This window comes from Entelurus aequoreus, linkage group LG03 (genome assembly GCF_033978785.1).
Source record: "Entelurus aequoreus isolate RoL-2023_Sb linkage group LG03, RoL_Eaeq_v1.1, whole genome shotgun sequence".
Taxonomy (NCBI): Eukaryota; Metazoa; Chordata; class Actinopteri; order Syngnathiformes; family Syngnathidae; genus Entelurus; species Entelurus aequoreus.
In genome coordinates this window covers 44,589,602-44,602,036 of record NC_084733.1, presented here as the reverse complement: position 1 = coordinate 44,602,036, position 12,435 = coordinate 44,589,602, and the positions used below count along the sequence as shown (strand labels likewise).

At 40.8% G+C, this 12,435-nt stretch overlaps 1 protein-coding gene across 2 annotated transcripts; it reads left to right on the top strand.

Annotated features, from left to right (window-relative positions):
• Positions 1 to 2,695: 2,695 nt before the first annotated feature.
• LOC133645673 (uncharacterized) lies at positions 2,696 to 10,766 on the top strand. Of its 2 annotated transcripts, XM_062040525.1 has the most exons (3): positions 2,696 to 3,195; positions 7,565 to 7,634; positions 7,757 to 10,766. In XM_062040525.1, exon 3 carries the CDS (start codon positions 8,698 to 8,700, stop codon positions 9,748 to 9,750), a length of 1,053 nt encoding a protein of 350 aa, XP_061896509.1. In that variant the 5' UTR covers positions 2,696 to 3,195; positions 7,565 to 7,634; positions 7,757 to 8,697; the 3' UTR covers positions 9,751 to 10,766. The 2 variants fall into 2 exon arrangements, with proteins under 2 accessions (XP_061896509.1, XP_061896508.1); XM_062040524.1 differs by having other exon boundaries at positions 7,565 to 10,766.
• Positions 10,767 to 12,435: the final 1,669 nt, after the last annotated feature.

Sequence of the window (12,435 nt, the reverse complement as noted above, 5' to 3'; positions counted from 1 at the left end):
GTGATGGAATGTTCATTTTTTTCTAAAGCCTCAACTTCAGACATCTGAGGTCCACATGAGGAAACTTTGTCATCTGCTGGCAGGGATATTCTCTCTTTCTGTAACTGCGTGTGTACTTGGAAACATGTCCAGTCTCGCACACCCGAGCAGACACTTTTGATTCACTGCACAATTGCTACACTCACACGAAAACAAACTGAAAGGATTTTTGAGTGAGGAGCATACTTGCCAACTTTGAGACCTCAGAATTCGGAAGATTGGGGGTGGGGGTGGAGGGGTTTGGGGGGTTGAGGTGGGCGGGATTGGGGTGGGGGGTGGTTGGGTTGAGGAGTGCGGGGTCGGGGTAGGCGGGGCGGGGCGGGGCGGGGCGGGGGCCGGTGTTAAGGGGGGAGGAGTATATTTATAGCTAGAATTCACTGAAATTCAAGTATTTCTTTTATATATATATATATATATATATATATATATATATATATATATATATATATATATATATATATATATATATATATATATATATATATATATACACTACCGTTCAAAAGTTTGGGGTCACCCAAACAATGTTGTGGAATAGCCTTCATTTCTAAGAAGGGTTGAGGAGTGCGGGGTCGGGGTAGGCGGGGCGGGGCGGGGGCCGGTGTTAAGGGGGGAGGAGTATATTTATAGCTAGAATTCACTGAAATTCAAGTATTTCTTTTATATATATATATATATATATATATATATATATATATATATATATATATATATATATATATATATATATATATATGTATATATATATATATATATATATATATATATATATATATATATATATATATACACTACCGTTCAAAAGTTTGGGGTCACCCAAACAATGTTGTGGAATAGCCTTCATTTCTAAGAACAAGAATAACTGTCGAGTTTCAGATGAAAGTTCTCTTTTTCTGGCCATTTTGAGCGTTTAATTGACCCCACAAATGTGATGCTCCAGAAACTCAATCTGCTCAAAGGAAGGTCAGTTTTGTAGCTTCTGTAACGAGCTAAACTGTTTTCAGATGTGTGAACATGATTGCACAAGGGTTTTCTAATCATCAATTAGCCTTCTGAGCCAATGAGCAAACACATTGTACCATTAGAACACTGGAGTGATAGTTGCTGGAAATGGGCCTCTATACACCTATGTAGATATTGCACCAAAAACCAGACATTTGCAGCTAGAATAGTCATTTACCACATTAGCAATGTATAGAGTGTATTTCTTTAAGGTTAAGACTAGTTTAAAGTTATCTTCATTGAAAAGTACAGTGCTTTTCCTTCAAAAATAAGGACATTTCAATGTGACCCCAAACTTTTGAACGGTAGTGTATATATATATATATATATATATATATATATATATATATATATATATATATATATATATATATATATATATATATATATATATATATATATATATATATATATATATATATATATATATATATATATATAAAATAAATACTTGAATTTGCACTGAAATTCAAGTATTTCTTTTTATATATATGAAAAAGAAATACTTGAATTTCAGTGTTCATTTATTTACACATATACACACACATAAGAATCCTCTCTACTCATTGTTGTATTTGAAAGTGCAATGCTTTGCAGCCAGTAGCACAGCCTTTGAAGGAGCGTAGGTAAAATTTAATTTGCAGGAAATTCAAATTTAGGGTTGAATTGTCCATCCTTGTTCTATTCTCTGTCACTATCTTTGTTTGGACATTACTACTTGCCGTAGTTTTGAAGCAATGCATGATGGGAATCCGGATGTTGTGTGTCAGTGTATTAACGTGCCGGCTGGAATAAACACACGCTGAGAAATAGCTCCGTGCCTGCCTACTTTATGAGTCATAGATAAACCTATGGATAACAGAGACATATATAATAGTCTCCTTCTTGTTGTGTGTGCAGTTGCGCACTGAGCTCCAAAAGCCGTAGATGTTATAACGTGACTGGGCCGGCACGAAAAGCGGACATGACGACAGGTTGTCCTAACTCAGGTCCGGCTGGAAATCGGGAGAAATTCGGGAGAATGGTTGTCCCGGGAGATTTTCGGTAGAGGCGCTGAAATTTGGGAGTCTCCCTGAAAATTTGGGAGGGTTGGCAAATATGGTGAGGAGATTGAAGTTTGGGCACAAGCATATCAGGGGTGATACTGATGTAATGCTGCAAATGATACCACGTGTAAAAAATGGCACATCTTTTTGTTTTTGGCTGAAGAAGAACATAGATTTTTGAAGTCATGTATGCTGGTGAGGATCAAATACGGGGCTACCAAAGGTGCCAAACAAAACTTGACCTATTCCAAAACGGTGCACTATTCCAACAGGTGTTTTTATTTTCCTAACATCTCATATCAGTTAGAACTTTTGTCCAATAAAGCATGTACCCTAATGCGGTGTTTTTCAACCACTGCGCCTCGGCACACAAGTGTGCCGTGAGATATTATCTGGTGTGCCGTGGGAAATTATGCAACTTCACCTAATTGGTCCAAAAATATAATTTGCAAATCAATAATTATAATCTGCAAATGTGCCGTTTTCTAGTGTCTGTGCTGTATGGTAGGGATGTGCGTATCGATCCTGTGGTATCGATATATCGATACTCACTTGGCATCACTTTTCTGAAAAAAGTATCGATATAAACCAAAAAACGGCGTGTGGGGGGTGCAAGCATCACTTTCAGATGTTTTTGATGACTTACTTAACTTACTATGTGCTGGGACACCCCTGTACCTGGCAGAGTATAGAGCTGGCCCAGTCACGTCACAGGAGACAGCGAATGAGCGTCGTCAACGTGCAACACACACACAGCCAGCCGACAGCGATGCAGCCAGGCCAGGAGGTCAGCACGGCCACGGGTGCGGGTGCCGGAGGAATGGAAAAGCCAGAGACGCGATAATGGCAGACAAGAAACGAAGCGTGGTGTGGTGTTATTTTTCACCAGTAGACAAAGCCACGGCACGGTGCGAACTGTGTGACAAACAAGTGCCACACAGCAGCAACACCAGCAATTTATTTAAACATATGAAGACCACACATCCCGAGAGCCACAGTGAGCTGGTAAAAAGACAGGCTCACGCTGCTGTGAAAGAACCTGCACCGCCACCCGCAGCCCGGCAGAAGACCCTGCACGAAAGTCTGCAAAAAAGCCACGAGTATCCAGGTAGCCTACAGACAGTTAGCGTCCGACCTTTGACAGTGTAGTGATAAAGTCTATAAATATTCCGATCACAATCTACTAATAACAGACATTTCAGGTGAAGGGGGAAATTATATCCAGTGTTGTCCAATTGTTGACTTAAAACAGGCATTGTTTTTTTGTTTTTTTTAGTAATGTTTACTGAATATTTTTGTTTAAATGATTATCCTAAATTCAAATAATTTCCACACAGGGGAATTTACTGTTAGTTGAAAATTGCTTGAGTATTTAAAACAAGATAAGTATCTGTATCGGTATCGGTATCGATGAAAATGCAAGAAAAAGTATCGGTATCGTATCAAATCCTAAAAGTGTGGTATCGCCCATCCCTACTGTATGAAGTTTGACAGGGTAACCATGTAAAACTCCATATTAGTAGGTGGTAGCAGGTAGTGCATTGCTTTGTAGAAGTCTGAACGCGGCGAGGATGGTTTGTCGTGATCCCAATATGCAGAGCACAGTGGGAGACGGCGTGCAGGTTAAAAGGTATGTAATGCTTCAACCAAAAATGAACAAAAGACAAGTCCCGCTTGGAAAAGGCGACTGAAGCATAGGGATGGCAATGCAAAATGAAAGTAAAACTGAACTGGCTACAAAGTAAACAAAAACAGAATGCTGGACGACAACAAAGACTTACAGTGTGTCCGTACATGACATGACAATCAACAATGTCCCCACAAAGAAGGATAGCGTACGCACAACTGAAATAGTCTATTTTACTAATACAAAGCAGGTCAGGCAATAGCATTCAAAGGAAGGCGTGAAGCTGCTACAGGAAAACACCAACAAAACAGGAAAAGCTACCAAAATAACAGCGCAAAACAGGAACTAAAGCACTACACACAGGAAAACAACAACAAACTCTAAATAAGGCACGACAACCTGGTGGAATTTAATTTTTTAAAGTTTTCTGCTTCCGGATTTTTTCAGTGAAAAAATTGTGCCTTGGCTCAAAAAAGGTTGAAAAACACTGCCCTAACGAAGGTCCGAAACATATTGGAGACAAACTGCTGAGACAAGAAACAACGTCTGAAGCGTTATAGCTTTGACCTAAATAGATTTTACAGCCACTGCGGCCTCACTGAGGGAGCCTCCATATGTAAAAAACATCAAGCTGAGTTGAGCATCAGCAGACTTGATCTCCCTTTTTACAGGATCTGGCATGAAATGAAGCAGGGTTGAGTTCAATACATACAGGCTGCAGCCTGCATTGTGGTGAACAGGTAAACTCCCAGCGAGGCAGTTGTGTCCAGGCTTACATAACACAGACTGCACTCTTATGGTCTGCACACATTTAGAAGAAGGAAACAGTTCATTATATTAGTCTAGCAGGAAATCCGTGGCCATGTTGCCTTACGTCAAGTGTCTTTCCAATACTAGTCTGGGCAAAGGCTGTGCGTATTGACTTAAATATTGATAGTATCGATACCATGGTGGGTATTAGTATCGGATGACACTACCATGATGCCAACAGCACATATTTCTCTCAATCTCTCTCTCTCTCTCTCTCTCACACACACTCCCTGCTCTACTGACTATCGTGGTTATTTTTTACAAATAGCTTTGTTTACATTTTATTTATTGATGTCAAATAATTATTTCTAGAATCAGATGATATACACTTTTGAATTTAGATAAATCATGATTAATCACAGTAAATTATTCGCTTGCATAATTTAATCAACTAATTAACTAACCTTAAAGCAACCTTCACCGCCTTTCAGGTGACCATAAACGGTTAAGGTAAAGGAGTATGTGTGGTCAAAATAAATTACGTGATTATTCTGCTTGGTTAATGCGATAATTTTTTGTGAATGATCGAAATAGTTGATTTGACAACCCTAATTTTTATATTTATATATTTATGTTACATTGTTGCTTTTTTTTCTTTCAACAATTGTGTGTAGTAGAGTAGAACATAATAATGTAATTATTATTTAGTTCATATACTATTACAGTACATTGTTTTATGTTCTATTTAGTTACAAATCACAGTTTTCTTTGCATAAAATAGTTATAACAGTTATTGTCAACTAACTGAAGACAAATCCACACAATTATTCATTCATTATGACATTTCAAGTCAAAAGTATCGGTATTGGCGATACAAGGCCAACTCTGTTTAAGGAGAGGCGATGGCCGGAGTCAGTAATGTCTGTATATACCTGCTTACACTGTTTTCATACACAAACAAAATAGGCTTGGTTTAATGTAAATTAATGAACATAAATAAATAACATTCATCATGAAAATCATGAAGATTGCATGATTGGGCGCGGCCACCGCTGCTGCTCACTGCTCCCCTCACCTCCCAGGGGGTGATCAAGGGTGATGGGTCAAATGCAGAGAATAATTTCGCCACACCTAGAGTGTGTGTGACAATCATTGGTACTTTAATTTAAACTTAATTAATTTTAAGTAAAAGCATTGTTTTAGTTTTGTTTGTCTGTGTAGACAGGTGTTTATCTGTTGTAGTTATGTATACTCCTAAGTGTGGGCTATAGTGAGAATTTTGGTATCAATCCGATACCAAGTAAATACATGGGTACTGTAGTATCGCCAATTCCAATACTTTTTACTGAAAAATGTAATTGTCAAATAATTTTGGAAGTTTGCTTCTAATTAATTATGATTAAACACAGGTTGTATGCACATACACGTGTTCGTATGTACTGATAAATACATCAATATAAAACAATGGAGCAGTATAAAAATAATGAAATACTTCCATTATTTTGTTCTACTACTGCACAGGTAATTCATTAGGAAAAAAGGTCACTAGTCCAAAAAATCTAAATCATTGTTATAGTCTTAATACAAGGTTGTTTGTCTGGACCCCCCGATAGTGAGGCAGCTGGCAATTAAAAACTCTTTATCAGGAAAAACAAATAGAAAATAGTGCAGCAGGGAATTGCACAGTAAGCATAGGGAAAACTAAAGCACAGGGAGGGGGAGAATATGGTAGGAGAAATGCAAACTCTGAGCAAAATCGAGTCATTTTCTGGATGCATAATGTTAAGAAACTGCAAAAAAAGTATCGATCGTAATAAACTAGTAACGATCCAATACTGATGGCATTGACACTATCGCTATTTGGATCGATACACCCAACATTAACTCCAACAATACATTTATTGATTTGAGTTATTGCCTTGAATGTACTTAAATGTGTTGACAATTACAAATATAATAGTGCTACTCTATGCACATGAATGTCAACATTTGCATTAGAAAATAGTTAATAATATCAATTATTATTTCAGTAAAATAAGGGCAATTCTTGTCTTCCTTTCATGCTGCAAAAGCACATCAGAGGGTAAAAAGCAGAGTAGTTTTACTCGCGTTTAGTTGTCCCACTTACAAGAGCAGATCCAGTGATATAAATAATTTGAACCATAAGGAAGTAAAAGAAAGTAGTCACCACAAGGTGAAATGTGACGCTAAGTGCAGGGGAGTAAAACATCTGATTCATCATTTTTTTTCTTTCATGCGTATTATTGGCACATTCATCCAGGCTAGACTTGCCTATTGTACGGTGGAAGATGTGGAGATGGGGGATGGCGATTTATTCGTATCAGAAACCACCATCTTCCTGTCTCGGGCCCCTTTCCAGGAGACGCTGCGGAGCCACCTCCATGGTGAACACTTGATGGAGTCATGGAAAGTTTGGGCCCCAAAGCTTGTAATTGCTTAATTGGGTGGCCTCACTCCCTCAAATATTTCTTCTAGTCTCTCTTTTCCTATCTTGATCCATACATTGATGAAAAGGAAAACCAGAGGGCTGGTTCTGTGGCGTGTATACATGTGTGTCTGCACATGCACGCCAGCGATGGCTAGGAGCGAGCTTGACCGACAGTGATTTGCGGTTCTTTGATTTAAAGATGTTTTTTTCCACTTCCGACCTCAAGGCTCACATGCCGGTGAGCCGGTCATGGCGGATGCAGCAGAGGAGGAGGGGGTTGCAGTTGTGTACTCGACTGATGATTTGTGTCTTGTCTAAGCGTCAGCTTTTCCGCACTTTGAAGAGTCGTTAAAGTGAAATATGTGGAATAATGACAACAAATACAGAAACTCATTTCACAATAACAACAATGGCAAAAATATGCTGTCACGCCACTGGGGTGTTTACGGTTTCCCATCATGCCTTGCAGCACTTGCGTTGTAAATAGTTGTTAAAGTTACAGGGTTTGAGTTAGTAGTTGTAATTACCATATGTGTCTGTATGTGTATTTACTTACTTGTTACAGTACATGTTGTGTTATTATTCTTCTGATACACAGTAGTTAGTGGTGTGAATAGTAATCAAATTTTTATCCCAACCTCTGTTTGACAGGCTTCTCCTCGCACATTTCCTAACCTATTCTGACTGCTCGCCGTCTGTTCGCTGTTGCGAAAAAGGCTAAGTATCGCTCTATCTGTGTGCTTTTAATTGTTCTACAGCTTTCTTTATCACTTCTCAAACATATTTAGTGGTACTATTTAACTTGCAAATCACCCGATCTCTGTCCCACCACCCTTTCCTCAGCTAGCTAGCTGCTATGCTAGCGCGGAGAAAGGCAGCGCCGGTCAGAAGGTAAGTAGGAAGCTACTCCCGCAGACCGCGACCACTTCCCTGAGGACAGCAGGAACTTCACTCGGTGACAGAAAACACTGTGAGTAATGGCTTCCTGCGCGTCTTGCACCATACTCACGGAGAGGTTGGCTCTGCTAGAGGGCCGTGTCCGCAAGTTAGAGCAGAGTAATGTCGTAACTTTAGATGTTGCGGACACATCTGCTAGCGTTAGCTGTAGCAAGCTAACTAGCCCAGCTTGTAGCAGTCCTAAGCGGCCTACAAGCTACGGTGTACCGGTTGAGACGCATAATAGATTTAGCTCTTTAGCTAGTCCTACACCCCAGTCTACCGGGCACCACACCTTAGTCATAGGGGACTCCATCACCCGAAACATAAAGCTTAGCAAACCAGCCACAGTAAAGTGTATCCCCGGGGCCAGAGCACCTGACATTGAAGCTAATCTTAGGGAGCTAACTCGCAACAGGCCTAGTAAACACGTACGACAGGCTAATCGCACCACTAATTATGCAAATATAGTTGTACACGTTGGCTCCAATGACACTAGAATGAGACAGTCAGAGATTACAAAGAGAAACATAGCCAGGACTTGTGATCTCGCCAGAAAGATGTCCAGGCATCGAGTAATTGTCTCTGGCGCCCTGCCTGCGAGAGGCAATGATGAGAGATATAGCAGATTAGTCTCGCTTAACAAGTGGCTGGCTAGCCTCTGTAGGCAACAGGGACTAACGTTCATTGATAACTGGCCCTCTTTCTGGGGCAAACCAGGCTTGCTGATGAGAGACGGCCTTCACCCTAACCAGGAAGGCGCCATCATCCTGTCTAGAAACATAGACTACTATTTAAGTCTCACTTGACTGACTACACTAGAGCAAGCCCGGTCACAGGCAATTACAATGTCTGTTAGTCCGGGTGAGGAGTCAGTTAAGCTAGAACTAGCCAGCGCCAGGCTGGATAATCCATGTACGCATAGCAATTCTCTTAGAATAATACACAATTCACATAATGTTTTTTCTGTTGTGTCTGTGTCAGAGGTGGACATGCATTCTACTGAGGTGGCAAATTATGATATGTCCAGTCTATTGCAGCACCAAGCAAACAATCGGAAAATTCCCGTCATATCAATTCCTAGATATGGTCGAAACTATTTAAAGTGCACTACGCATAATAAACGCAACATTGTTAATATTGCCACTACGGATGATCTTAACAAAAACTCGTCAAAACAGCCCAATACCTATAATATGGGCTTTTTAAACATAAGATCATTGTCTCCCAAGGCGTTATTAGTTAATGAGGTCATTAGAGACAACAATCTTAACGTCATTGGTCTTAGCGAAACCTGGCTCAAACCAGACACATTTTTTGCGCTCAATGAGGCATCTCCTCCTAACTATACGAATGCGCATGTTGCCCGTCCTCTTAAAAGGGGAGGGGGTGTCGCACTAATATACAATGAAAATTTAAACCTTACCCCTAACCTAAATAATAAATATAAATCGTTTGAGGTGCTTACTATGAGGTCTGTCACACCGCTACCTCTCGACCTGGCTGTTATCTACCGCCCCCCTGGGCTCTATTCGGACTTTATCAGTGAATTCTCAGAGTTCGTTGCTGATCTAGTGACGCACGCCGACAATATAATCATAATGGGGGACTTTAATATCCATATGAATACCCCATCGGACCCTCAGTGCGTGGCGCTCCAAACCATAATTGATAGCTGTGGTCTTACACAAATAATACATGAACCCATGCATCGCAACGGTAATACAATAGATCTAGTGCTTGTCAGGGGTGTCACCACCTCCAAAGTTATGATACTTCCATATACTAAAGTAATGTCCGATCATTACCTTATAAAATTTGAAGTTTTGACTCATTGTCAACAAGCTAATAATAATAATAACTGCTATAGCGGCCGCAACTTAATGCTGCCACAACGATGACTCTTGCTGACCTACTGCCTTTGGTAATGGCACCATTCCCAAATTATGTCGGCTCTATTGATAACCTCACTAACAACTTTGACGATGCCTTGCGCGAAATTATTGATAGTATAGCACCGCTAAAGCAAAAAAGGGCCCCTAAAAGGCGCATCCCCATGGTTTACAGAAGAAATTAGAGCTCATAAATTATCATGTAGAAAACTGGAACGCAAATGGCGCGCGACTAAACTTGAGGTTTTCCATCAAGCATGGAGTGATAGTTTAATAACTTATAAACGCATGCTTACCTTAGCTAAAGCTAAATACTACTCAAATCTCATCCGCCTCAACAAAAACGATCCTAAATTTCTGTTTAGTACAGTAGCATCGCTAACCCAACAAGGGACTCCTCCCAGTAGCTCCACCCACTCGGCAGATGATTTTATGAATTTCTTTAATAAGAAAATTGAACTCATTAGAAAGGAGATTAAAGACAATGCATCTCAGCTACAACTGGGTTCTCTTAACACAAATACGACTGTATATACGACGGACACTGCCCTCCAAAATAGTCTCTCTATTTTTGATGAAATAACATTAGAGGAATTATTACAGCGTGTAAGTGGGATAAAACAAACAACATGTTTACTTGACCCACTTCCTGGGAAACTTATCAAGGAACTGTTTGTATTATTAGGTCCATCAGTGTTAAATATTATAAACGTATCACTTTCCTCCGGCACTGTTCCCCTAGCATTCAAAAAAACGGTTATTCATCCTCTGCTCAAAAGACCTAACCTCGATCCTGACCTCATGGTAAACTACCGACCGGTCTCCCACCTTCCGTTTATTTCCAAAATTCTCGAAAAAATTGTTGCACAGCAGCTAAATGAACACTTAGTGACTAACAATCTTTGTGAACCTTTTCAATCCGGTTTCAGGGCAAATCACTCTACGGAGACAGCCCTCGCAAAAATGACTAATGATCTATTGCTAACGATGGATTCTGATGCGTCATCTATGTTGCTGCTTCTTGATCTTAGCGCCGCTTTCGATACCGTCGATCATAATATTTTATTAGAGCGTATCCAAACACGTATTGGTATGTCAGACTTAGCCTTGTCTTGGTTTAACTCTTATCTTACTGACAGGATGCAGTGCGTCTCCCATAACAATGTGACCTCGGACTATGTCAAGGTAACGTGCGGAGTTCCCCAGGGTTCGGTTCTTGGCCCTGCACTCTTTAGTATTTACATGCTGCCGCTGGGTGACATCATACGCAAGTACGGTGTTAGCTTTCACTGTTATGCTGATGACACTCAACTCTACATGCCCCTAAAGCTGACCAACACGCCGGATTGTAGTCAGCTGGAGGCGTGTCTTAATGAAATTAAACAATGGATGTCCGCTAACTTTTTGCAACTCAACGCTAAGAAAACGGAAATGCTGATTATCGGTCCTGCTAGACACCAACATCTATTTAATATTACCACCTTAACATTTGACAACCAAACAATTACACAAGGCGACTCGGTAAAGAATCTGGGTATTATCTTCGACCCAACTCTCTCGTTTGAGTCACACATTAAGAGTGTTACTAAAACGGCCTTCTTTCATCTCCGTAATATCGCTAAAATTCGTTCCATCTTGTCCACTAGCGACACTGAGATCATTATTCATGCGTTCGTTACGTCTCGTCTCGATTACTGTAACGTATTATTTTCGGGTCTCCCTATGTCTAGCATTAAAAGATTACAGTTGGTACAAAATGCGGCTGCAAGGCTTTTGACAAAAACAAGAAAGTTTGATCATATTACGCCTATACTGGCTCACCTGCACTGGCTTCCTGTGCACTTAAGATGCGACTTTAAGGTTTTACTACTTACGTATAAAATACTACACGGTTTAGCTCCAGCCTATCTCGCCGATTGTATTGTACCATATGTCCCTACAAGAAATCTGCGTTCAAAGAACTCCGGCTTATTAGTGATTCCCAGAGCCAAAAAAAAGTCTGCGGGCTATAGAGCGTTTTCTATTCGGGCTCCAGTACTCTGGAATGCCCTCCCGGTAACAGTTAGAGATGCTACCTCAGTAGAAGCATTTAAGTCCCATCTTAAAACTCATTTGTATAATCTAGCCTTTAAATAGACCCCCCTTTTTTTATACCAGTTGATCTGCCGTTTCTTTTCTTCTCTCCTCTTCTCCCCTGTCCCTTGCGAGGGGGAGTTGCATAGGTCCGGTGGCCATGGATGAAGTGCTGGCTGTCCAGAGTCGGGACCCCGGGTGGACCACTAGCCTGTGCATCGGTTGGGGACATCTCTGCGCTGCTGACCCGTCTCCGCTCGGGATGGTTTCCTGTTGGCCCCGCTGTGGACTGGACTCCCGCTGATGTGTTGGATCCACTGTGGACTGGACTTTCACAATGTTATGTCAGACCCACTCGACATCCATTGCTTTCGGTCTCCCCTAGAGGGGGGGGGGGGGGGGGGGGGGGGTTACCCACATATGCGGTCCTCTCCAAGGTTTCTCATAGTCATTCACCGACGTCCCACTGGGGTGAGTTTTTCCTTGCCCGTATGTGGGCTCTGTACCGAGGATGTCGTTGTGGCTTGTACAGCCCTTTGAGACACTTGTGATTTAGGGCTATATAAATAAACATTGATTGATTGATTGATATTCATGTTGATCATAACATGTGGGATATAT

What these genes read in the sequence shown, in the direction of transcription:
- LOC133645673 (XM_062040525.1), top strand. Translation starts at nt 8,698, where the DNA reads ATGTCTGTTAGTCCGGGTGAGGAGTCAGTTAAGCTAGAACTAGCCAGC.